Below are 22,911 nucleotides of genomic sequence, written 5' to 3'. Positions count from 1 at the left end.
CACTAGATCGCTTTGTAAACATACAAAATTGCCGCACCTGGGGAGAAGAAAACGCTTAAGTAATTTCAGAAAAATCATTACATCCCATAAAATGTACTGTCCAAAAACCGCACTGGTTTGGAAGAACGTTTGCTATCAATGGACATTGTTATAGACCACTGATGGAAGATTTCTTGTGGTCTGAACTTGAAGGAATACACATAGGCGATCTTTGTTTTCAACAGGATGGAGCGAAAAGTCACACAACACTGGAAAACATTGCATTATTGGGATTCAAGTTTCCCAGTGGATTAATTTACGTAATGATGGCACGAACTGGCCACCTGGATCATGCGATCTAACTACACTACACTACTTTTTGTGGGGTTTTTTGAAAAGAAAAGCCTATGTGAATAAGAATGAGATTGCTGAACTCAATGCGATAATGTGTGAGCAAATCCTTAAAATTTTTAACTGTCGAATGGCAGCCTGTTGACAATTTTTCATATATATTTATTAAAGACCCGTATTTTGATCAAAAAAAAGAATAACCTGAAATAATATAAATTTGTGCATGTTTTATTTTAAAACAACGTCTAGGCACGTCTTTTGAGAGACCGTTTATCATTTCATCAAAATATATCAATGAATAATTGAATTTTAAACATTCCTCAATAGTAAAGAAACTGGTTAATTGAAAGCGATGACGAAGACTAACATGGCAGTCGGTTCTATGTTGCCAGAACGACCCAGACTTATATCGGGCCAAGGACTATTACTCCAACAGTATTCCCCAAATAAGTATTGGAATGTTTATGGTTTTACTACAACAACACTATTTCTTATGTATCTAAGTATGATACATGTAAAACTTGGTTTTGATTTTACACACAAAAGCATAAATAAGTTGAAACAATCCTCTCCTGTAAAATTTGGTATTTGATGCATACGCCCCTTGACGCATCTACCCCTTGATATGTTGTATTTTAAATTTTAAATAATTAATAATCATTAACAAAAAGTGGTATTTAAAGTAGAAGGAATCACTTCTCAAAAATATTTCAAAATTTTAAGTAATAAAATAATCTCAGATAAACGAATCTTGAAAAATCTAGATAAACTTACGAAGTGCATGCAGTTTGTCAAGAATATCTTTGCATAGTGAAGAAAAATTTAAAATTTTAGCTTTGATCGAGCAAAACAAAAACTTTATACACACATTCCATTGCTGTACTTGTCTACGACTATTAGGCGCCAACAGTTATTAAATAAACACACACATTACAAAAACAACAACAACAAAAGATGTTTACTCTATTTAAAAAGTGTCAAAAAAATCTTTGCATAACTGATGAAAACAAAAAAAAATGCAGTTATTTTCCGCGAATTTCATTCATTTGGGTTTTTCGCAAATGGTATGGAATGTGAAAGGGGTAAAAAATTATTTAGTTGATTTAATTAGTTTCGGAATATCGTATTCCAATGCTATTTTCCCCCACTCTTCTCTGATGAATCTTATTAATTCAGATTTATTAGTTTACGATCTTTTTTCCTAGTTTTATTTTTAAATGAACTCACAAATTTTCGATTGGGTTAATGTCGAGACTTTCGGCGGTAGTATCAATAACTTTGGTGCAGTTGTAGAGTAACCAGGACATGCATAAATAAGATTAATGTTTGGGATCTGTAGCTTGATTGTTTTTGTATTTAAATTTGTTCCAATTTTCCGGGTCAACAAAGCCGAATTTTCTAATACAGGAAGTCAATTCATTTTTTAAAATATCAGGAAATACTTCCTTGGTCATTATTTCGCCCACTCCCATTGTTGATATACAACCCCAAACCATTACTGACAGTTTTCCAAACTTTACGGTAGGGATAATATTTTTGTTTTCTAGTGCTGTGAGAGGCTTACACTAAACCCTCTGGGGTCCATCATGGTAGTAGATCATCATTTTCATCTCATCTGAGAAAATAACGTCATCGTAGTACTCTGTGGGAAGTGATATGTGCTCGGTGGCAAATCGCAATCCTTTATCAACGTTTTGTGCTGATATCAGGGGTATTTTCCTAACCACTCGTGAAGAATATTTGTGTTTTTGCAACACTTTTCGAACAGTTTCATGAGAAACTCTTAACTCGTAGTCTTTTTCCACTTGAAGAGCTAATCCTCTTGCACTGCTTTGCGGGCTATTATAAATAGTTTTAATAATTTTACGTGCAATTCGCTGCGTCACTTTTTTTGATCTGCCTGTAGATCCTTTCAACTCGAGTCTTTCTTCATTTTCAGCACGGTTTATTATACTATATATAGTTCTAATTTTGAGGAAGAACATATCGGCGATTTCTCTGGCTGATTTGCCTTTGTAGTGATTGAAAAACATTAATTGAATAAAATTTTTGGAAACTCGTTTTCATGGTATTTTTTTATTCAAATCTGAGATCACTTGTAGCACTAAAGACAATCACTTTATAACTAAATAATTTCTTACCCCTTTCACATTCCATGCCAATTGCAAAAAAACCCAAATGAATGAAGTTCGCGGAAAATAACTGCATTTTTTGTTAGTTTCATCAGTTATGCAAAGAAATTTTTGACACATTTTAAATAGAGTAAACATCTTTTTTTGTTGTTGTTTTTGTAATGTGTATGTTTATTTAATAACTGTTGGCGCCTAATAGTCGTAGACAAGTACAGTATATTCCCTATATGTGTATAAATTTTTTGCTTACTTTTTTATTAGTTGTTGGAACTCTCGATCAAAGCTAAAATTTTAAATTTTTCTTCACTATGCAAAGATATTCTTGTCAAACTGTATATGCAGAGGCCATGGAAAATGTACGTATATAAAGTGGGATACCTACCGTGTGAAACTTGAACTACTGATTGTCTTTGATGTGTAAACTACAATACGTTGGAGCAACAGGCGGTTAAGTTAACATCTGCCGCTTACGAAATTGGTCAGTTTGCGCGTGAGAAAGGTTCAGAATTTACTAGCAAAATTAATAAGTGGAAGGTAGAAGAGAAGCGCCTTTTGAGCAATTTGTGAAACGCATTCATGGAAATGTTGAATACAACAACAAATTAACTCGCCGTCGTTTTTCAAGAGTTGAATATTTCACGCGCACCACTTTTGTGCTGAAAAATTAGATAAAGTCGCCTACAACAAGGTCACATCTGGAAATAATTTGAGTGAAATGGTGCTCAATAATTAACAGGGCTTTACTTAAAAAAACACACATTGAAAAACAATCATTCGTGTTTTCCTCAAAGCTAAATCAATTTTCAAACGTTGGATGGCTGACCCTGTAAAAAGTTATTCGCTGAAGATAATACGAGTTTAGCAAAAATACTGCAGCTTAATACGCTACTAAAGCACTTTCTCGTCTTTTATTCAACACATTTACCATATGCGTTTTCCATTGATCACTTGTTGCTGCTTTACCAGTATAGCCTGCATGTGCATGTCGACATTAGCTTAGTAATAATGGTCTACAACTTTTCATATTAAAATATTCAATTGACCTCACTAAATGCTTAGTCATAAATTATTAAATGTGAATGTGTAGGTGCTATTTGCCTTGCGTGCTAGTCTGCTATTATAAGCATTCTTTTTGCCGGCAAGTAGTACATGGCGTATGAGTAACACTCAATTCATTAAAGGCAATATTTGTTGGTGACGAATATATTTCAACACTTTCAGACAAGAGTTTATGAATAAACAAGCACAGATGTGCTTAAATGCAAAACCACCTACAAATTTACATATGTAGAAAAAATTCGGGGGGAAAATGAATTTTTTAAACGAAGTATTTAAAGTTGCGGCCGCCGTAGCCGAATGGGTTGGTGCGCGACTACCGTTCGGAATTCACAGAGAGAAAGTTGGTTCGAATCTCGGTGAAAACCCCAAATTAAGGAAAATATTTTTCTAATAGCGGTCGCCCCACGGCAGGCAATGGCAAACCTCCGAGTGTATTTCTGCCATGAAAAATCTCCTCATAAAAATATTTGCCGTTCGGAGTCGGCTTGATACTGTAGGTCCCTCCATTTGTGGAGCAACATCAAGGCGCACACCACAAATACGAGGAGGAGCTCGGCCAAACTCCCAAAAAGGGTGTAGCGCCAATTATATATATATATATATATTTAAAGTTGCGAGGGTTGTATAAAGTGTGGATTTAATCTGAGATGAAAGCAAAAAAAAACGCATTCGTTTATATATAAGTTTTTATAATACCTTTCTTAACTTTTCTAAATACCTTCGTCAATTTTTATCAAAAAGTTTGATATTTTTAACATAAGCTTATATATTAAGTTTTCACTTATAAACCTCATTTATTCTTTTTTCAGTGAGTTGAAAAATTCATCTCTCACAAGAGATGGAATTACTTCGTGCACATTTTTGTACGATGATTTGTTACGATTCTCGACGTGGATTATCGAGACAGCAGTGCATTGATGAACTCATTTCGACATTCGGCATTGAAGCAACACACTTAGCTGGTGGTACAACGAGTTCCAATGAGGCCATCGATCCCTGCAAGATGAATTTCGTAACGGCCGTTTAAAAAAGATTCTGAGCCCAAAACAATCGATGCTGTGCGTTAACTGATAACGATAGGTCCTCATGGGACATACTACGCCATAGAGGCATCCTTGGGCATTGGTTGAACCAGCATATGTATATTCAATATTGCATGAACATTTGTTCGTCTAGAAGATTTGTTCTTGTTGGATACCTCATGATTTGACAATTGCCCAAAAACGGGCTCGTGTCGATTGGTGTTGAAGAAATTCTGCGGTGGTTCAAAGCTCGTCCACGACATCGGAACAGGTGATGAATCTTGAATCTATGCATATGAACTTGAAAAGAAAACAACAATCGATAGTATTAATATTCCAAGACGAGCTTAATCCAACAAAAGTTGTTTGCGGAAGAAGCACCTCAAAACAAATGGTCGCCATTTTTTCGAAAATGCTGAATGGTACACAACCATTTGTTTACCAGAAAAATTCGAATAATTAACGAAAATCAACCGCCGAAGATGAATCATGCTTCACCAAGATAGTGAGAGCCCTCACTTATCGGCTTACACAAGAGAGTTTTTGAACATTCAATTGATTTAATGAATAGGTCAGTCATCTTTCAACACTTTTGGCACTCAATGATTTCTTTTGGTTCCCGAACATCCAAAATCCGTGATCAATGTTTTAAAGCGTTTGCAGAAGCTGTTGAAGCCTTTAAGCAGTTCGTTTTTGAAGTATCCACTTCTGGATGGTAAAGGTGCTTTGAAAATTGGTTCAACCGAATGCGGCAGTGTATTGGCTTCCAAGAAGAATATTTTGAAAATCAATGAAACAGTTTTCATTATTATTTTACTGTGTTTTCTTTATTGGGCCGAAAATATAAAAGGCAACTCTCGTATAGACCTTTTCACACAGAGTATAGGTATAATTTGATTCTATAAGAAAATCATGGTAATTTTGTCTCACTTGGGTTCATATTTAAGCCATTGTATTTATGTAAACATTCCAGCAAACATCTTCTAAAATTGTAGAATTTTCCCATAAGCCCAATTCGAAGTATATTAATTTATAAATATAATAAAAAAATGATATATTAAAGAAAATAATATAAAAATACTTTGCCAATATATGCCATTATATACGAACTATGGCATCGCTCAAATGACCGCGGCAGCTGCCTACATTGGCACTGCTTGTGGAGGTCGAATTTGCAAACTTTCTGCTGCATATGGAATATCCAGCTGAATTCGAAGAATGTTTTGGGTTACGTTGGCTTTGAAGGTAACAGTCGTTTGTAGTTTATCGGCATAGACTTGAAACTCTATCAACGTCAGCGTTTAATGGTTAGTAATACAACAAATATTTCTGGGTAAAAAAGGTATTCAAAATAGTTTGTCTTCTGATTCAATAACAAAGAATATTCCAAGATATCAGAACTGGAATACACCTTGCCTTGGTTTTAAGCATTCAATTAAAACTTAAAACGTTCTCTTAGCAAATCAAGGCCAAAAAATATTTAAGAGATTTTCCAAATCTAAATGTCATGATTTTAACAAAGTACTCGTCGCCCACAATTTTTTGGAATTCTCAGTAAATAAGTAACTAATTATACTCTGCTTTCGCTGCAGCTAATAAACAAATTCTACAAAAAAAGTGGTGTTAAGGAACAATATTTCTATTGATTTTTCTATACAACTCTTTCACTTATAAACAAAATTGATTTGTTCCAATCAAAAGATGTCACTAATGAGAATATCCCCGGAAAAGTCATTAATAAAAAGTAGTTTGTGTAAAAAGCTACTGCTCCACCAGGAAAGTGCCTCCAACTCATCACACCGACCATCATAAGCAAATTACTTTCATAACAATACATTTAAAGGCCAGACGTATTCCCTAAGGTCCGACTGAGACAGAAGAAGTAAATAAGAGATAGATAAACAAATTATATGCTGCGTATGTATATATTTACGAAGTTATAGATACACATGTCACTCATCATAATAATAGGCTGGCGCGTAAAGATATTTAGGCCAAGCTAATACTCAAATTTTTAGTGTGTGCCTGATATTGTTCTACGTCCATACAATTGCCTGAATGCAATCATTTTTATTAATCCGACCCCAATGGCCGCGTGCTCTGCTTCGACAAATATCAAAAAATACTCGTAACAGGTACATTCCTCCATTCTAACACATAAAATTTACTTTGCTTCATGCGCTTGAAGCGCTTTAAAATTTCAAAGAGCGCTTTGTTCTATTGAACAGCGCTCTAAATAACTATTTTTTGTTTCATATGTCGAAATTTTCAGGCTGAAAGGATAATTTGATGCCCACACATTTTTAATAAGCTCACATAACTCCATAATCGTTAAAAGTGGGAATAAGAATGATGTCACAAACTGCACAGCTATTACGAAATTGACAACAATTTCGAAATTATTTAAGACTGTTGTTAAGACAAAGCTGATTTTTGCTGTGTGCAGCCCCATAAGCCCGTATTAATATGGTTTTATGAGTAGAAGGTCTGCGGTGTCTAACCTGACCATTTTTCATGAGGGTTGTATCGATAGCTTTGAAACAAATAGATGCAATCTACACTGACTTTTTGAAGGCCTTTGATAGGGTCTCTAATAAAACATTTCTAAGCTGAAGCCTGATGTTCTTCAAGGTAGTATTTTAGGCCCACTTCTCTTTATAATTTGATATAAGTTCATGTTTTCACTTTTCGAAATTTCTGCTTTACGCTGATGATCTTAAAATTTACTCCGCCACTTAGAATGTTGAAGAATTAGTTTTATTGCAATCTGACCTAAACATTTAAGATAAATTCAATTATGCCATGAATACCCATAGCTTGAACCTAAAGTGAACTAAATAATGTCAAAGATATCGGATTGTCATTTACTGGGGCGGCATTGAAAAATCTAGTAATAAGTCATATTCGAACCCAGGATCTATAAGTGCTAGCTGATAAGAATGTAATTGTATTCCGTTATTTAAAAAAGTAATAATAATTGGAGCGTACATTTCTTATAGGTGTTTGGCCGAGGTCCTCCTCCTATTTCTTAGTTAAATAAATTAGATAAATAACTAAAAGATTACGCGCCATACATTAGTGTAGCCCAACAATTTACCCACCCTAATACGATCTCTATCCAAACTTTCACATTCACCCTCTACCTCTCTCTGCTCATACCTGTACATAACTTTGAAAGCACACGCCATTTAATAAACACTCCTGCAATTGTAAGTGCGCCAACAGTTTACCTAGAGCAAGTGTTACACTCGGCTGAACTGACAAACAACACACATACATTTACATACATCGTATACACGAATACAATCTACATGCCAACATTTAATCATGCAGCGGGCGTATTTTCAAACACATATGCATACTCGAATTCTATCCCTGCAAGTAAAATTCGAGTTAATTAGTATATTAAAACATATTCTACCAAAAATAAACTAGTTTGACAGTTTGTACTAAATATGTAGTTCAAATGAAATTTAAAAAAAAAATTGTAATTTTTCAAATGAATTATTTTAAATAATTTTTTTGTATTCTCAGTCAACTTACCTTACGTAAATGCTCTGCTTTGTTACGCTCTTACTAGAACGCGACATCGCTGTCCACACTCTTTTTTTTTGATGTCTTGCTGACTTAGAGTCCACGGCCATCCCCTCTCATTGTCTATTAGAGTACCGAAACACATTGACTTAAATCAGACTAGTGCATACCCATATAATATTTACTGTTTGCTTTTCGAAAAAGTATATATCCAAATTTAAAGTATTTTCCTACAAGGCAGCTAAAAGCCGTGTAAGGAGAATTTTTACTGATTTACATCAAATGAGACTATATATGTATGTGTGTGTATATGGTAAATATGAAACTAAATTGAAAATGCAGTTAGACAAAAGCTCAACGAACTGCTTGCCATTTTTTGAGTGAATATGGAACTTAACGTGCACATGAGTTTCATTCAGAATTTGTTGGTCAAAAGGAATAGTTAGTGAAATTACCAAAGTGAGCTGAACGCGTGGAAAAATAAAGCACTCATTAAATAATTAAAAAGTGTACAAATTTACACGTACAAACGTACATACGTATATACCTATAAGCACACAGTTCTGCATATCGTAAACAAGTGAAGAACATAATTGAAAATATTTACTTGAGTAAAAAGTTATTGAATTTTAATATTCTACAAACTCTCATACACAACTGCATACATACAATATATAATTCCTTCGTACTTATCGATCGTTGAACTTAAACCATTAACCTAGAGTTAACTGCAAATATGAATTTTTCCATAAAATTCCTACACAAATGATGGGATGTGGTTCATCGGTGGATACAAATAGTGTAATTGACGAGCCCGTACAGAGCTTGGAGCGTTGGCAGCAGGGCGATATGGTAAATGGCGAGCGAATAATATATAGAAATTTATATATATGTACGTACGAGTATATTCATTTCTTCGTTTTCCCCTTCGCAGGATCCGGCAGCCGTCGTTGAGGAATTCGTGCGCTTGGATGAGCAAATCAGCAAGCTAGAGGAGGCTTGTCCAGGTCCACGTATGGCCACCGCTGAAGCTTGGGTTGAACACTTGCAGTCGCAACGCGATTCATTGCTCGGTGTTGACAGCTTAGATCCGGCCTTGAATCCACAACGCAGTGAGCTGTTGCATCAGCAGCAACAGCAACAACAAATGAATGGTGAAATATTAACTTTAAATGACATCGATGCAGCAACGCCACCTCCCATACATCAGCCCCCATTACAACCACTGAGCGTTACTACAGCAATGGCAAAAGCAAACAGAGACATACTGCAAAATGGCACGCTGCCTCGCAGAAATGACGCCGCCACAAAGGGCATAGGCAATGGGGCACGACACGTTAATAACAACATCGTAGCGAATACACCCACTCAGGACTTGGCTAATGTGAGTTGTAAACACAAACACGTGCCGCACACACCCACACCCACATGTACACGAGAACAACAAAAGAAAAACCCTGCAGTAAATCAAAGTGTCTCGGGGCTTGCGCGCTTTCGATCATGTTCAGATATTTGAACTAGTACAGATAGCTTCTGAGGTGCGTGACTACCATTCGGAATTCACAGAGAGAGCGTTGGTTCGAATCTCGGTGAAACACCAAAATTAAGAAAAAGATTTTTCTAATAGCGGTCGCCCCTTGGCAGGCAATGGCAAACCTCCGAGTGTATTTCTGCCATGAAAAAGCTCCTCATGAAAATATCTGCCGTTCGGAGTCGGCTTGATACTGTAGGTCCCTCCATTTGTGGAACAACATCAAGACGCACACAACAAATAGGAGAAGGAGCTCGGCCAAACACCCAAAAAGGGTGTACGAGCCAATTATATATATATATAATATATATATATAATATATATATATGGGGCAAACGTTTGAGTTCTTGTGAAAATTTAGGCTTCGACGACGAGTGTCGCAAAATCCAGCATCCGATCGTGCGTATTTTTACGTGACATACAGACGGTGCGTGTGGACATTAAACATCAAATTGCCAGAATTTTTACAATCAATGGAATGTATTTTTGCCACAAAAAAGTGTTTCATAAAAGTAAAGTGATGTGCGCAGGCAGCATAAAGTTGCAGATCGCTCCATTTGTGTGGTAATATCTAGAAGCTCACCACAAATAGGAGGCGACGCTTGACCTAAGTTTAATTGAAGGATGAATGTAGTGCCAAACAATAGCAATAGGCAATCTGTGTATAATTGAATTTATTTATTTATTACTGAATAGTTTTTGCGGATAGTGTCTAAAGGTTTAATGTGCGTTCCTGCTGGCAGCTTTACCCTACGGTGCTCACACTTGGTACTAACATCATCAAGTCAAAGCATTCAGCAGCGCTCTGAAATGAAAGCATCTGCGATAACAATTAGCAGTGCAGAATGAAAACAGTAACCACCTTTATAAGTCCAAGTCCATCTGAAATTTTTGCTAACGAATTGACACAAGAACAAACTCTATGTAGTCGCATTTGGTTTGGGAGCCAACGTCCTTCTTGTGCATCGAAACGTCATGATTCATTTTATACAAAATCCATCTACATTTTCAATTATTAATAATTCCGACTGTTGAAACTACTGTCTCATCGATCTTACCACCTAACCAAGGTACTTGACTTGTGTCGCACACCTGATGCTAACAAGGTCTAAACGGATCACCGAGAAACGATTCGGTAACTTTTTCACATTGAGTAGCTTCTAGGGCCTTTTCAACCAAGTTTTTGACACCACATACACTAGCAGTTGTTGGTTATCTCAACGATTTCCTCTTAGTCTCTTATCGGTACTGACTCTCCACCAAAACGAGATCATCCGCGTAAATATTCAAATAACATAGCGTCAACACTTGCCAAAGCCGGGTATCCAACATAAAGCTCCAAGCTAGTGAACCACGAGAAAACCTCCTAAGTGCAACTCTAAGCCATTCTTTCACAAAACCCTGCTCTAGCAGACTTTCTGCCAGAAAGAGAGATCCCCTTAGAAACCATCTGCTCACATTCAAATTCTTCCAAAACCACTTTCTCTGTATTATTTCCACATTTGTTATTGCTGGGTTTATGCATATCTAAGTGCCAAAGTTCATACTCCTCATTCGCCCATTTCTGAATATGAATATAATTGTGTAGGTTCACGTGGAAAGTATTGGCGCGTTTAAGAAATTTTCTTACTTCCTTCCTGTAGTGGTTTACTTAGTTATAGCTGTTTACTGTTGTTGCTTTTTAGTTAATCATTTGTCCGTGAAACATAACTTCAGGTCATTCCTCGGAATTGCTTTGCCTTTTTGCTGTTGTTTTGATGATATAGACATTTGTTTTATAATCTCTTTGATTTATATAACTGACATAGTGGTCAGCTCCTCCCTAGAGGCTTAATTATGGGAATTGGTTTTCCCAATAGCAGATGCGTTCTTATACAAATACGAAGCTAATTTAATTCCTATACTACTTTTTGTTCAACAGGGAAGCGCTGCAATTGTAATTTCCGCTTATCCTGCACCCGTAACAGTTGAGCCACTGCATTGAGATAATACGGTTAATTCGGTGAAAAAAGGCATATTTTTGAGATTATTATTTTTTTTTTTTTGGCAATACAAATAGTGGTTTCACTATTCAGTAAACTTCCATATTATTAAAGTTTTGTATTATTACTTTAATAATATGAAAATTCAACGAGTGACAGTAAGCCTCCGAAAGCGATCGAAAAAAAAATTATTTTGCGGTGGACAGAATAATTCGCAACAGGATTAGGTGAAAAAGCGATTCTTCCACTATATTATGGGTATTTTTATTATTTATTTTACTTAACGTTCGAGAAAATTCATCAAATTAAAATATCTTTTGCACATAAAGCTGTACCTTTAATGGAACTTTTTTAATGACAACTTACGAAGATTATTAAGCTTTTTATAATAAGATATATACACAGTTTGGGCATATTGTTCAGCTTTATGGGACATGTAGCTTAAAAACCATTAAAATTGCAAAAGCACTATTTTTTAAACCGTTTGCCGAATGCGGCCGAATGGGTTGGCGCGTGACTACCATTCGGAAATATACAGGTTCGAAACCCAGGACGTGAAACACCAAATGATAGAAAAGGTGTTTACTAATTGAGGTCGCCACTCGTCAAGCAATGAGCATATTTTTGCTATGAAGAAACTCCTCATAAAAACATATCTGCCGTTCGGAGTCGGCTTAAAACTGTAGGCCACTCCGTTTGGAGACCAACGTCAAAACGCATGCCACAAATAGGAAGAGGAGCTCGGCCAAACATTCAAAGAGGGAGTAAGCCCCATTTATATACCTAATATACATACATAAGTATATAGAGCCCTAAGCTGAAAACTTGCAAAAACATGCGTTCTTTGACACCGCGCAATTATACATTCACTTAGAAACAATATAAAAAATACAAAAAAAATATTAGTAAAAATATCTGTGTAGCCTCACCATATTCCTGTAACCTTTCCGAAGTCCAGCTTGTTAACGTAGCTATATCTTTAACTTTTGTCTTTAGAAGATGCTTTCGATTCGCTACTTCTCTGCTCGCTATGTTTGGGCTCTGCTCGTTTGACGAAAAATTTTCCTGTGAAAGCAACAACGAAGTTATCGGACAAAATTCGGCGCTAGCTTAGGTTTGGTTATCCAGGTTGCTTGTCTGGGCCCTAAAGCCCATTGTGATACCTGCATTTGGTTTCCATCCCTAACTAAGTTGCTTAAACCACTTAGATCTTTTTAAGGAGGTAACTAGTCTCTCCAGTGAAACATTTTGCAAATTGCCCAGGTCTTAAAAAATATAACTGTTAAGATATTTGGCATGACTTCTTTGAAGTGCAGGATATTCAGAGCACAGGTTTTGTACCGACTCATCTCCACAACTCCAGCATAAGTCATTGTGAGGTACCCTCATTCTACTGGCTACGGTGCCAATAGTGCATTGACTCGTTATAACATCTGTGAGGACGCTAGTAGTTGATCTGTTGAGTCCTAGCAGACATTTTGTTCTTTTAAGATTCACTTTTGACCAGAACTCTTTGGAGAACCTACAGTTAATAGTCAGAAACCACCTTCTATTGCTTTCCGCGATTACGCTCAAATCAATCGCAGTGCACAGTTCGTTTAGAGGAATGCTCATGTCCTCTACCACTCAAGCTCAGAACCTTTCCTTGCACACTCCATTTTTTCATTTCCCTCCACTTCATAGTAGTCGGGAACCCAACAAATTGTGGTATTGTGTTGTTGCCTAAGCGAGAGTGACCTCCTGCATTCTTTAACACATGTTGAAATGATGCGGACTAAGGTCAGTGCCTTGATCGCTGCTTGACTATCAACAAAAATGGCAAGGTTTGCCGGAGGTAAGTCTATTAGTCTTATCATTTTCTGATTTGTCTATAACGTAAATCTCAACTTGGAAGACGCTACACCAGTCTGGGAATCTAAAGAAGCAATTTAAGAATAATTGTTCCAAGTACACTCCCGATGCAGTGCCATTATTCATCTTTGAGCCGTCAATAAAAATATGGTGGTCTCTATCATCTCATTTGACTCTGGTCTGCCAATCCTTTCTGTCGGGTATTCGTATTTTATAGTCCTTGTTCAGATCTATCTTGGGTACACGACAGTCTGTTATCGATGCGTCTTGCAAGTGCTTCACAGATAGTAGCATCTCTGCTGCTATGTTATGGTTAAATTTGATAAAACTATTGTAGAATAACTCATTATTTTCAATGCTGCCAACTCTCTTTTAATAGAGTTTCATTAGACCGCGTTCATGCAGGTAGACTTTTGTTGCTTCAACCTTGCGAATTCTCTTTTGGTGGTCCCGCTTGTTCATACAAATTGCAGTTGCTAGTCAACAACGGCATTGAGAAGAACGAGAATGCAAAGGGTGTTGGCAGAGCGCAAATGCTTACTTGTATGAACGCGATCTTACTAATACTCATCAAGTGCTTCCAAACAAATGTAATTTTTGCCAGCTCCATTCCAGTGCTACCAACATATTTTTATTTATAACAGTTCCTTCATACATTCCAAACTTCGTGCGAATTTAATAAAAATTCAATGAATTTCCATTAAAATTTCATACTTTTTAAACAGAATTTTTAGGAAAGTTTCGGACACTTTAGACAGTTTTATAGCCGATTGTATTTTAGTATAAGTGCAATTTTCAAGTGGCTCAAAACTCTTTTTGTGAGCGGTCTTATGCATTGCCTCCATCTATCCAATGCTCAACTTTTTTTATATGAAAGAATACACCAAAAAAAGGATTAAAACTAAATAAGAAACAAATAAATTGCCAAAACTTGTCATAAGTCCCTGTCCTATAGTTATTTAATGCAGCGTATGTATGTCAATAGACGCTTGGCTGGACGTGATGTAGGAAAATGAGCAATTTTCGTTGCAAGAAAATATTTTGCTTAAGGGTCTCCCTAATCTACAGGCTTGTCACAATAGAATTTGATTGAACTAATTATAATTATAGAAGGAATGCATTAGTTGTAGAAAATTGTGTTTAGTTACGCATCCGCCCCGACATACTCGTACTTGTTTATTGCGCCGAAATTATGGAAGAATTGTTATCGCAATAAGTACCTACATCTATTGAAGAAAATTACCAACTTAAGTAGGCGAATCGATTTGTGAAGATACTTTAGGTTATTTGGAGGGAAAAGGAAGTCGACCATGCACGAAAGTTTAATATATATGTATAACTATAGGTGCACCTATACCTAGGTGTAGGTGTTTGTTTAACTGGAAATAGCAGCTAAGCTAACGAATAATCAGTTACGATTAAAATGAGGATTAACAATTGAACTCAGGGCGAGTTCAACTATTGAAAATTATCAAACGAAATTTGTAAACATAGTTCACCTTTTCATGAACAACTGGTCGCAAAGATGTGGGGAATATATTTATATTTATATAATATAAAAATTATTGCAATATAATTATGGTTACATATTTAAAGTTGAAGAAAGTGGAAGAGAAATTTAGAGATATTCTCGAAGAGCTATTACAGTTTGATGCATGACAGCTTTCCTTACCACGTCCTGCTTGAAGTTCGTTTGCAGGAAACAACTGCTGCTGACCGTTAGTGAAATGATGCCCATTATCATCTGGATCGAGAAACCTGCCGACTTTATTTCCGCGGTCCACCGGCCATATTATCAACTTTAATAAAGCTGATTGGTCCAGATTCGCGGAATTTACTCAAGACACCTTCTCCGCTCTCCCCATTGCCACCGATGTGCGTGCAGGCGGACGCGCATTCCACAAGGTAACCACAGCCGCCGCGGCTTGCTTCATATCTGCTGGAAAGATCCGGGTCATACGTCCTAATTTTCCAGCTGAAGCAGCTGTTCTGGCAAACGAGCGTGGTCACCTACGCCAGGCCGATCCCGGGGATCCTCGCATAAAGGATCTCAATTTGGACCAAATGGGAAAAGCACTTGAAGTCCTGCAACTTCACCTCTGATTGGAGTAAGCACTGGTTCACCGTAAAGTTCCTGTCGAACCCGACGAAGCACAGCGAGCTATTTTAGCCGGCAATTAGCAGCTTTGGCCGACAGATCCAAACGTAGCGCCGACGGATGGCTGCACAAACTGGCCTACAACCGCCACTTGCTTTCTCCAACGATGAGGTTTAGAGGGCCATCAACCACATGAAACCATCCAAAGCCATTGGCCCTGACGGACTAAACGTGCTGATGTTGAAAAAGGTGGGTTCTTTGGGAGTAGAATAACTCACTAGGGTCGTCAATATGACTATGGCCACTCTCATTATTCCTGTCAAATGGAAATCAGGGAAACCTGAAACCTGGGAAACCGGCCAACCAAGGGGAGTGAAGATTCTTGAAGCCCTTCTACTCCCACTCTTTACGAAGCATCTGACCCCAGTCTCACACCAGCACGGCTTCCGAAGAGCACAGCACCACCACGGCACTCACCGTCATTAACACCCAGGTAAACTGCGGGCTCAACCACTGCGAAAGGACTGTCCTAGTAACGTTGGACCTAAAACAGGCTTTCGACACAATCAGCCATGCCACGCTACTAGATAAGATTTTACAGTCGATATTCCCGCCAAGGCTGAAGAGATGGACCGCGAACTACCTGAGTGGTCGTCATTCATCGGTGCTATTTCGAGACCAAATATCAAACAACCCCAAAATATTGGGAATTACCTTTGACAGCTTGCTCTCCTTCTCAGCGCATACAACCGCTATTGTCACTAAAGTCCAAAATCGCAACACGGTTCTCAAATCGCTTGCCGGCAGCACTTGGGGCAAAGATAAGGAAATGTTGCTATCGACTTTCAAAGCAATAGGCCGACCGGTTCTAAACTATGCTGCGCCTATCGCAGCGGACGAAGTTTCAAACCAGCCAAAACACTGCCATAAGGACCGCCACAGGATGTCTAATGATGTCCCTAATACAACATCTTCCTGCAGAAGAGATTGCAAAGGGAAAAAAAGCGGGTTGAAGTTAAAAATCCTACTGATTCTCCTGTAAGTACTGAATCTCCGTACAAGTCGAAACAGACTTTATCTAAAGCTGTTCAAAAGTCTTTAAAAGCACTGCCTCAATCACCAAGAAAGAAAAAAACGGTTGTTACAGAACTAGCGCGTAAAATGAACATTGCTCTAGCCGAAAGCCCAAACATTAGCACACCATGTGACGATACGCGTTATGACGATGTGAAAGCATCCGGATATTGTGTATACCTGCCCAGGTGCAAATGATTTCATCGTTGTTTGGGAAAACGGCAAGTGTCAAAAGCATTATTTGACTTTGTACCTACAAGAAGCCTTTTTCATTTTTAAGGCCCATATGCTACCTATGGAGGAGCATAACAAACTGTTCAGCAAGCAGTTCCTGCTAGGGTGTTACCGCAGGTCTCACCCATGCAGACACCTGCTTGAGCCTCTCAGGCATGTCAGGAGGAACTTCCTCAATTACGCGGACGAGATCCAGGACAAAACAGACCGACAGCTACTGGATCGTACAGTGTACAGACAATCAACGACATTCATCGGGAGACCCTTACCACCTTCTTAAGCTCCCGACCCCCGAATGCTGTCATCGGAGTCCAACTACCACCCATCGTAAACGAAGAGTCCAACTTCCCCGAGAGTCCCGCGTAACCTTGGTACAATTACATTCTGGATACTGTAGCAGGTTAAACTCCTACTTATCCAAAATCGACCTCGACATACTAAACATATGTCCGGCATGTGAAGGCACCCCGCACGACACCACCTTTTCACATGCCTCTCTCTCTGAACCCAACATGTTGAAATAGCTAGTTTCCTTGGCCTTTAGTCCTTGACCGTTAGATGAGCTAGACAAAGACGACCGGTGATTACACTACAGTGAGAGGGCAAAGATACTGCTACATCGACAACAAAAACAACAACAACAACAACATGGTTAGACCTCATGAAGCCGTCATTCCACAGTTAAACCGATGTAGAACTGACCCTTAGGAAGGATTCAGGGTCCAGTGGTGTGCTTGCAGACCCTTCGTTAGCCAGTTTACCTACCAACTCGTTCCTTGTAATACAGCAGAGTCAAGGCACCCAAATCAGACAAACTTTGTTGTGTTTTGCAACACTGTTCAGTTTTGTCTAGCATTCACCGGCTAATTTCGAAGAGCAGCGTGGGTTAACAAGGGCTCTCAGTACAGCTTGACTGTCACTACAAATTCCAATACTACTACCCCGCCACTTTTTCTCAATTAGCCAGTATGCTACATTTAAGATGACGTAGACTTCCGTTAGGAATATCGTAGAACTTTGTGTCTTCGTCTAAATACCATCCAGATTCGCTGCCATCGCTGGTTTTTGGACCCGTCGGTGTAGAAAGTGTGCTTAAGAAGTTCTCTGGACTTAACCATCGATCACTATCTGTGATCAAAACGTCATACTTCCTACCGAAGCTAGATGTAATATTACATATTTTCCTATTATACCCTTCCACCCAGTAACTTCCTTCCCTGGCACTATCTCGTTGTTTGGTTCCTTATTTTCTTGTTTCCTCGACTGTTTTTTCATGCTGTGTGGTCCCACTGCATCGAATGATTTAGACTTTAATGGTGGTGTTACCGAAACTCCTCTTGCCAAGCTATCTGCTTCTTCGTATCTCTTAACGTCTCTTTCGCCCGAAGCCAGAGACGCTTGACTCTTTTTACGACTAAAACACCTAAAAGTGTCTGTTCGTCTGTCCCGCCTTCGGTAAGATTGGGTTTTAAAAGCCTTTAACGAGTATCTTGGTTCTATAGTACTATAATCTACTATTCGTTTGAAATTTTTAAATTTCCATGAACAAGCTTGTCATGTGCATAGCTTGTCATGTGCATCAAAATAAAAAGTTTGTATGTATTGTTAGTTTTGGGCACTCAAAAGTATTTCACAATTTACATTTTTTTAATATCAAGGTTGTAATATTTTCACGCAAGTGATCGAAAAACCTTTCTTTCAAAATTATTTCAAAAAGGATGGTATTTAATTGTTTATAAAGACTTGGCCCATACTGTTGGCCGAACATGTTTGTGCAAGAGATTTAACATAAATTAACCAAATATATGAATCTTAAATTTATTTGAAAGTGAGGCATACATGGCCTTGTATTAGAAAGGTTGCCATACGTAAAGGTACATATGTATTTTCATATGTGTGCGTGATTAAAAACCAACTTTATGAAATAGGAAATATTACACGTTTGGGCTTAGTTCTTTGAAGACAATTTTTGTACAGGGCTGCCATATGATATTCTATTACAAAAATTACTAATACTCGTATTGGCGGCCGCCGTAGCCGAATGGGTTGGTGCGTGACTACCATTCGGAATTCACAAAGAGAACGTCGGTTCGAATCTCGGTGAAACACCAAAATTAAGAAAAATATTTTTCTAATAGCGGTCGCTCTTCGGCAAGCAATGGCAAACCTCCGAGTATATTTCTGCCATAAAAAAGCTCCTCATAAAAATATGTGCCGTTCGGAGTCGGCTTGAAATGGTAGGTCCTCCATTTGTGAAACAACATCAAGACGCTCGCCACAAAGAGGAGGAGGAGCTCGGTCAAACACCCAAAAAAAAGGGTGCACGCGCCAATTATATATGTATATATATATATATATTAGGCCGGGTCGATTTGTGGGGAGGCAAACAAATCGCCCATTGCTCTGTGAAAATCATATTCTAGGGATCAAAATAAGAAACTTTGCCGAAGGAACCATACCTCTAAAACGAATTCTGATGTCCCCCAATTTGGGTCGAACTTTTTAGTTTCTTTTCTCATGTAAAGGCCAAAAATGGTGATATTTTGAAATGATTGTATGGGGAACCCCCCAGGGGAGTTCCAGGGGGTGTGCCACTGGCATGGATGGATCGGCCGTCCAAAGTTAGTGGGGGTCGGTCATACATTTGGACTCGATTGGAGCACTCTAAATGGGTCAAAGTGGGATTTTTCGTTCGACCCAAATTGGGGGACATTAGAATTCGTTTTAGAGGTATGGTTCCTTCGGCAAAGTTTCTTATTTTGATCCCTAGAATACGATTTTCACAGAGCAATGAGCGATTTTTAAATCGACCCGCCCTAATGTAGGTATATATAATACTCGTATAGGCTAACTTTTTGTTCACAGAGCTTTGTTTAAAGCTACTTATTAAGCAATTTCCAAACAATGTTTTTTAAAATGTTTAGGCCGACTAATTTTATAAAAAAAATGTCATCTGCTTTTGGAACATTTCTTTGAAACGGTCGTTTTAGATTTATTATTTACAATCCGGGAGTACAGGAATCTATCAAAATTAACCTCATAGTTTTGTACTGGAGTATGCACCAGCCCCAGACACTGTAATCAAAAAAGTGTTGAAATGTTTGATTCTAATTTGTTGCAAATGAACACTCCTTTCTTTAATCATTCCAAAACTCGCAAGCATCCAAGGCTCACTCCGAAATAGTCCTTCTACTAAAACATTGTTTTCAATCTCCAGCTTGCCATCAATTTGGGTGTGGTTGGTGATGCTAGTAAGGCTTCCACTCATGAGGACTTTTTTGCCAACCTCAGCGAATCAGCTCTTTATTTGACGTCGATTCGATACTACACAGAAATACTGGAACACATTAAAGTGCGACTGAAAACCTTAACGGAGAGCTACAACGAATTAAATGAATTGTATGTACATCACGATGGAATTATAGGTGTGCATAACATTCTTTAAGTATTCAAGTTGTTTCAATATTAAAAATGTATCCATTATCATCTCTTGACAGCGTTCATCAGTGGCGGCACCTACATGACCCGTTTGGAAGAGAGTCTAGACTCACAGTTAGAGTCGGCGCGTGACGTGCGCGATAAGCTGGGCAGCGCATTGGAGCAATGGCGTATATGTGGCACGCTAATGCGTGCGAGTGCGAGTTCGGCGACGCAAGCGTTGAAGCAATGGCAGCAGCTGACAAAAGCCATGTAAGTTCATATCATGCAGTCAGCAACGGCATAATCAACTGTTTTGTTTCTTTTTTGCAGTGATCCAAAACTAAAAGTACAACTAGCGTTGGAGTGCCGCACATCATTACAAGCATCCTTGATATCGGTTGAGTGTGCGCAGTTGGCGCTACCTCATGTGGAAATCAAACATATAAGCAATCGGCAACTGCTAGCAGTGAAGCATTGCAATACCTACATGATTACAGATATTGCAAATTTGTCAAGGTAAAAAGCGCAAAAATTAGAAGCTGCATATCCCAGTGTTTGACATTTTTTTTAATTTTTCTTTGTAGGTACCAGCATACGACTAAGGTATTTGCCTCGTTTGAGAGTAATATCTCCAAGGCATCGATGTGGTTGTATGAAATGTTTAATAAAACCTTACGCCAAGACTTCAATAAAGCCGAAGAGACAGTGCGCAATTTAGCAAAAACTTTAAGGGATCACAGAGAGGAAATTTTTACCGCAGCTCGCAAATAGTAATCATTTGCTAATTACGTCTAACTTATTAAAGTTGTTTCTAAAGTAATTCGGGGGTTTTCTTTTAATAGGCTATATTTGTTAACAAATTAAGGTATTAATAAAGAGTAAGTTAATAAACTTAATACCAATAAGTTTTTTTCGGCGTACGTTCCTCCACAATGCCCATTTCTTCCATGACATCCATTTCAAATGTCGCCAGCTTGGGTTGGAAAGTAATTTCCCCCACCACGGTGCCTACAATTCAAGTTAAAAAAATAAGTATGCATACAGTTATTTACAGTAATAAAAAGTACCGGGAGTATCCTTTTCACGTTCGATATACGCATTTGGTGTTTTATAATCATGTGTTTGATTGTTCGTCTCTGGTATGGGTATAATTCGCCCGGTGCGCACAGATACTCGCACTTGTTCACCTTCTTCAGTGTACCTCCATTCGAAATCTGTGCCTTGTAAGTCAGAAGGATCTACCAAACGGATATCTTTTGTAACCTTTAAAGAAACTGATTAAAGATTTTTAATTTGATTTACTTCCGAAAGTAGTTTACATCCAATGGTGCCTCCGATTTGATCAGTACTCCTGGAAATCCCTCTTCACCCCCAACCGTACGATAATGCCAATTTAAGCCTTCCACTATCACCCAGTTGCGTTCGGGTATAACCTGTGAGACAATACCTTGCTTGCCTTTATCTTTGCCCACCAGCACTTCAATGCGATCACCACGAAAGAAACTCCACTCCTCTGTTCAAAAGGAAAAATTCTTAAAACTGTTTTTATTTGGTCATAGGCAAGGAAAATTTATACTCACCCACTGGGTTAAGAAAGACTTTTTTGCGAATAGTTCCGGGCATATTTTGTTGCCGGAACTGACCAGTCCATGGTCGATTTGTAGTGTACCGAAAACGTTTGCGTTCTACTGTGCGCGGCAGATAGTTGGGCACACCAGAAGGTGTTTTCCAATGGACCTTTAATAGAATATTCGTAGATTAAAAGAAGGTACATACATAATTCATGCAGATTTGTAAACGATTTATTGGAGAATCTATTGCTCTAAGATACTTCACAAACCTGTTTTTTACTTCTTTCAATATATTCCTTTGGAAAGTTTGAAAAGTTTTTTAATTTACTGCACAAAAATTGTGTTAGCCTCATTTTTAATGTAATATTTGTTACAAAACCAAACCAAATGGCAAATGTATAAAAAAACTCGTGAAGCAAATTTTGATAACATGAACAGCTGATTACTGACAATTCTTTGTAACGCGTTTGGAATACGAGGTAACAAAATTAATTAGTAATGCTGAAAACAGTGAACACCGCACGGAATCCCTTACCGCCGTCCCTTACCGTGCACAAAAACTCACCTCCGAGAACAACTGCGTTCTTTTAGTTACATATTTACACAATACATTTGTTTGTGTGTGTATGTGTTTGGTTGTATCTACATAATGTTACCATTGATATTTTTGCTTACACACTTTTTCACACATTCGCGTTACAATTTTTCATTGTGTAATAAATCAAAGCCAAAAACCAACAAATGCAAATAGTTCATTTATCTATAATTAACATTATTCAACAGTATTTTTAAGCTATTTTAACAAAAATTATCATTTTTCTAAGTTTATTTTGTAAATGATTTCGAAATGTACTGCTTGGCAATACTGTGTGGTGAGAGAGCAATCAGCTGAGGCGGTATTAAGGGATTTTTTTAAAACTCATGAAATAAAATCTACGGTACTACGATACGGAAGGAAGGAACTTTTCATTTACATGGGGTTCTCATTAGTTTGATCGGAACAGCTGGGTCGGGATTGCGTTTACGGTGTTCATTGATTTCAGCATGAGTCTGTTTCTATCTGGGAAATTTTC

The 22,911-nt window shown here is 37.9% G+C and overlaps 2 protein-coding genes across 2 annotated transcripts; one reads left to right on the top strand and one right to left on the bottom strand.

Annotated features, from left to right (window-relative positions):
- The first annotated feature begins 8,502 nt into the window (after positions 1 to 8,502).
- LOC129249074 (uncharacterized) lies at positions 8,503 to 21,110 on the top strand. The gene is made up of 6 exons (XM_054888698.1): positions 8,503 to 8,929; positions 9,012 to 9,461; positions 20,065 to 20,272; positions 20,345 to 20,537; positions 20,598 to 20,783; positions 20,852 to 21,110. Exons 1-6 carry the CDS (start codon positions 8,843 to 8,845, stop codon positions 21,036 to 21,038), a joined length of 1,311 nt encoding a protein of 436 aa, XP_054744673.1. The 5' UTR covers positions 8,503 to 8,842; the 3' UTR covers positions 21,039 to 21,110.
- On the bottom strand, positions 21,096 to 22,256 carry LOC129249075 (probable 39S ribosomal protein L24, mitochondrial). Its single transcript, XM_054888699.1, has 5 exons — positions 22,108 to 22,256; positions 21,848 to 22,004; positions 21,587 to 21,780; positions 21,335 to 21,530; positions 21,096 to 21,275 (listed from the first exon to the last, which is right to left on the bottom strand). Exons 1-5 carry the CDS (start codon positions 22,189 to 22,191, stop codon positions 21,160 to 21,162), a joined length of 747 nt encoding a protein of 248 aa, XP_054744674.1. The 5' UTR covers positions 22,192 to 22,256; the 3' UTR covers positions 21,096 to 21,159.
- Between the last annotated feature and the right edge of the window lie 655 nt (positions 22,257 to 22,911).

The sequence above is a fragment of the Anastrepha obliqua genome, chromosome 5, assembly GCF_027943255.1.
Source record: "Anastrepha obliqua isolate idAnaObli1 chromosome 5, idAnaObli1_1.0, whole genome shotgun sequence".
NCBI classification, from domain to species: domain Eukaryota; kingdom Metazoa; phylum Arthropoda; class Insecta; order Diptera; family Tephritidae; genus Anastrepha; species Anastrepha obliqua.
The sequence above is the reverse complement of the archived record's forward strand: the minus strand, read 5'-3'. Positions and strand labels throughout refer to the sequence as shown.

Coding starts and splice junctions, on each gene's coding strand:
- LOC129249074 (XM_054888698.1), top strand. CDS start 8,843: ATGATGGGATGTGGTTCATCGGTGGATACAAATAGTGTAATTGACGAG. Junction 20,273..20,344: donor ACATCACGATGGAATTATAG/GTGTGCATAACA, acceptor ATCTCTTGACAG/CGTTCATCAGTGGCGGCACC. Junction 20,538..20,597: donor CAGCAGCTGACAAAAGCCAT/GTAAGTTCATAT, acceptor TCTTTTTTGCAG/TGATCCAAAACTAAAAGTAC.
- LOC129249075 (XM_054888699.1), bottom strand. CDS start 22,191: ATGAGGCTAACACAATTTTTGTGCAGTAAATTAAAAAACTTTTCAAAC. Junction 21,531..21,586: donor AATCGGAGGCACCATTGGAT/GTAAACTACTTT, acceptor GTTTCTTTAAAG/GTTACAAAAGATATCCGTTT. Junction 21,276..21,334: donor ACGTGAAAAGGATACTCCCG/GTACTTTTTATT, acceptor CTTGAATTGTAG/GCACCGTGGTGGGGGAAATT.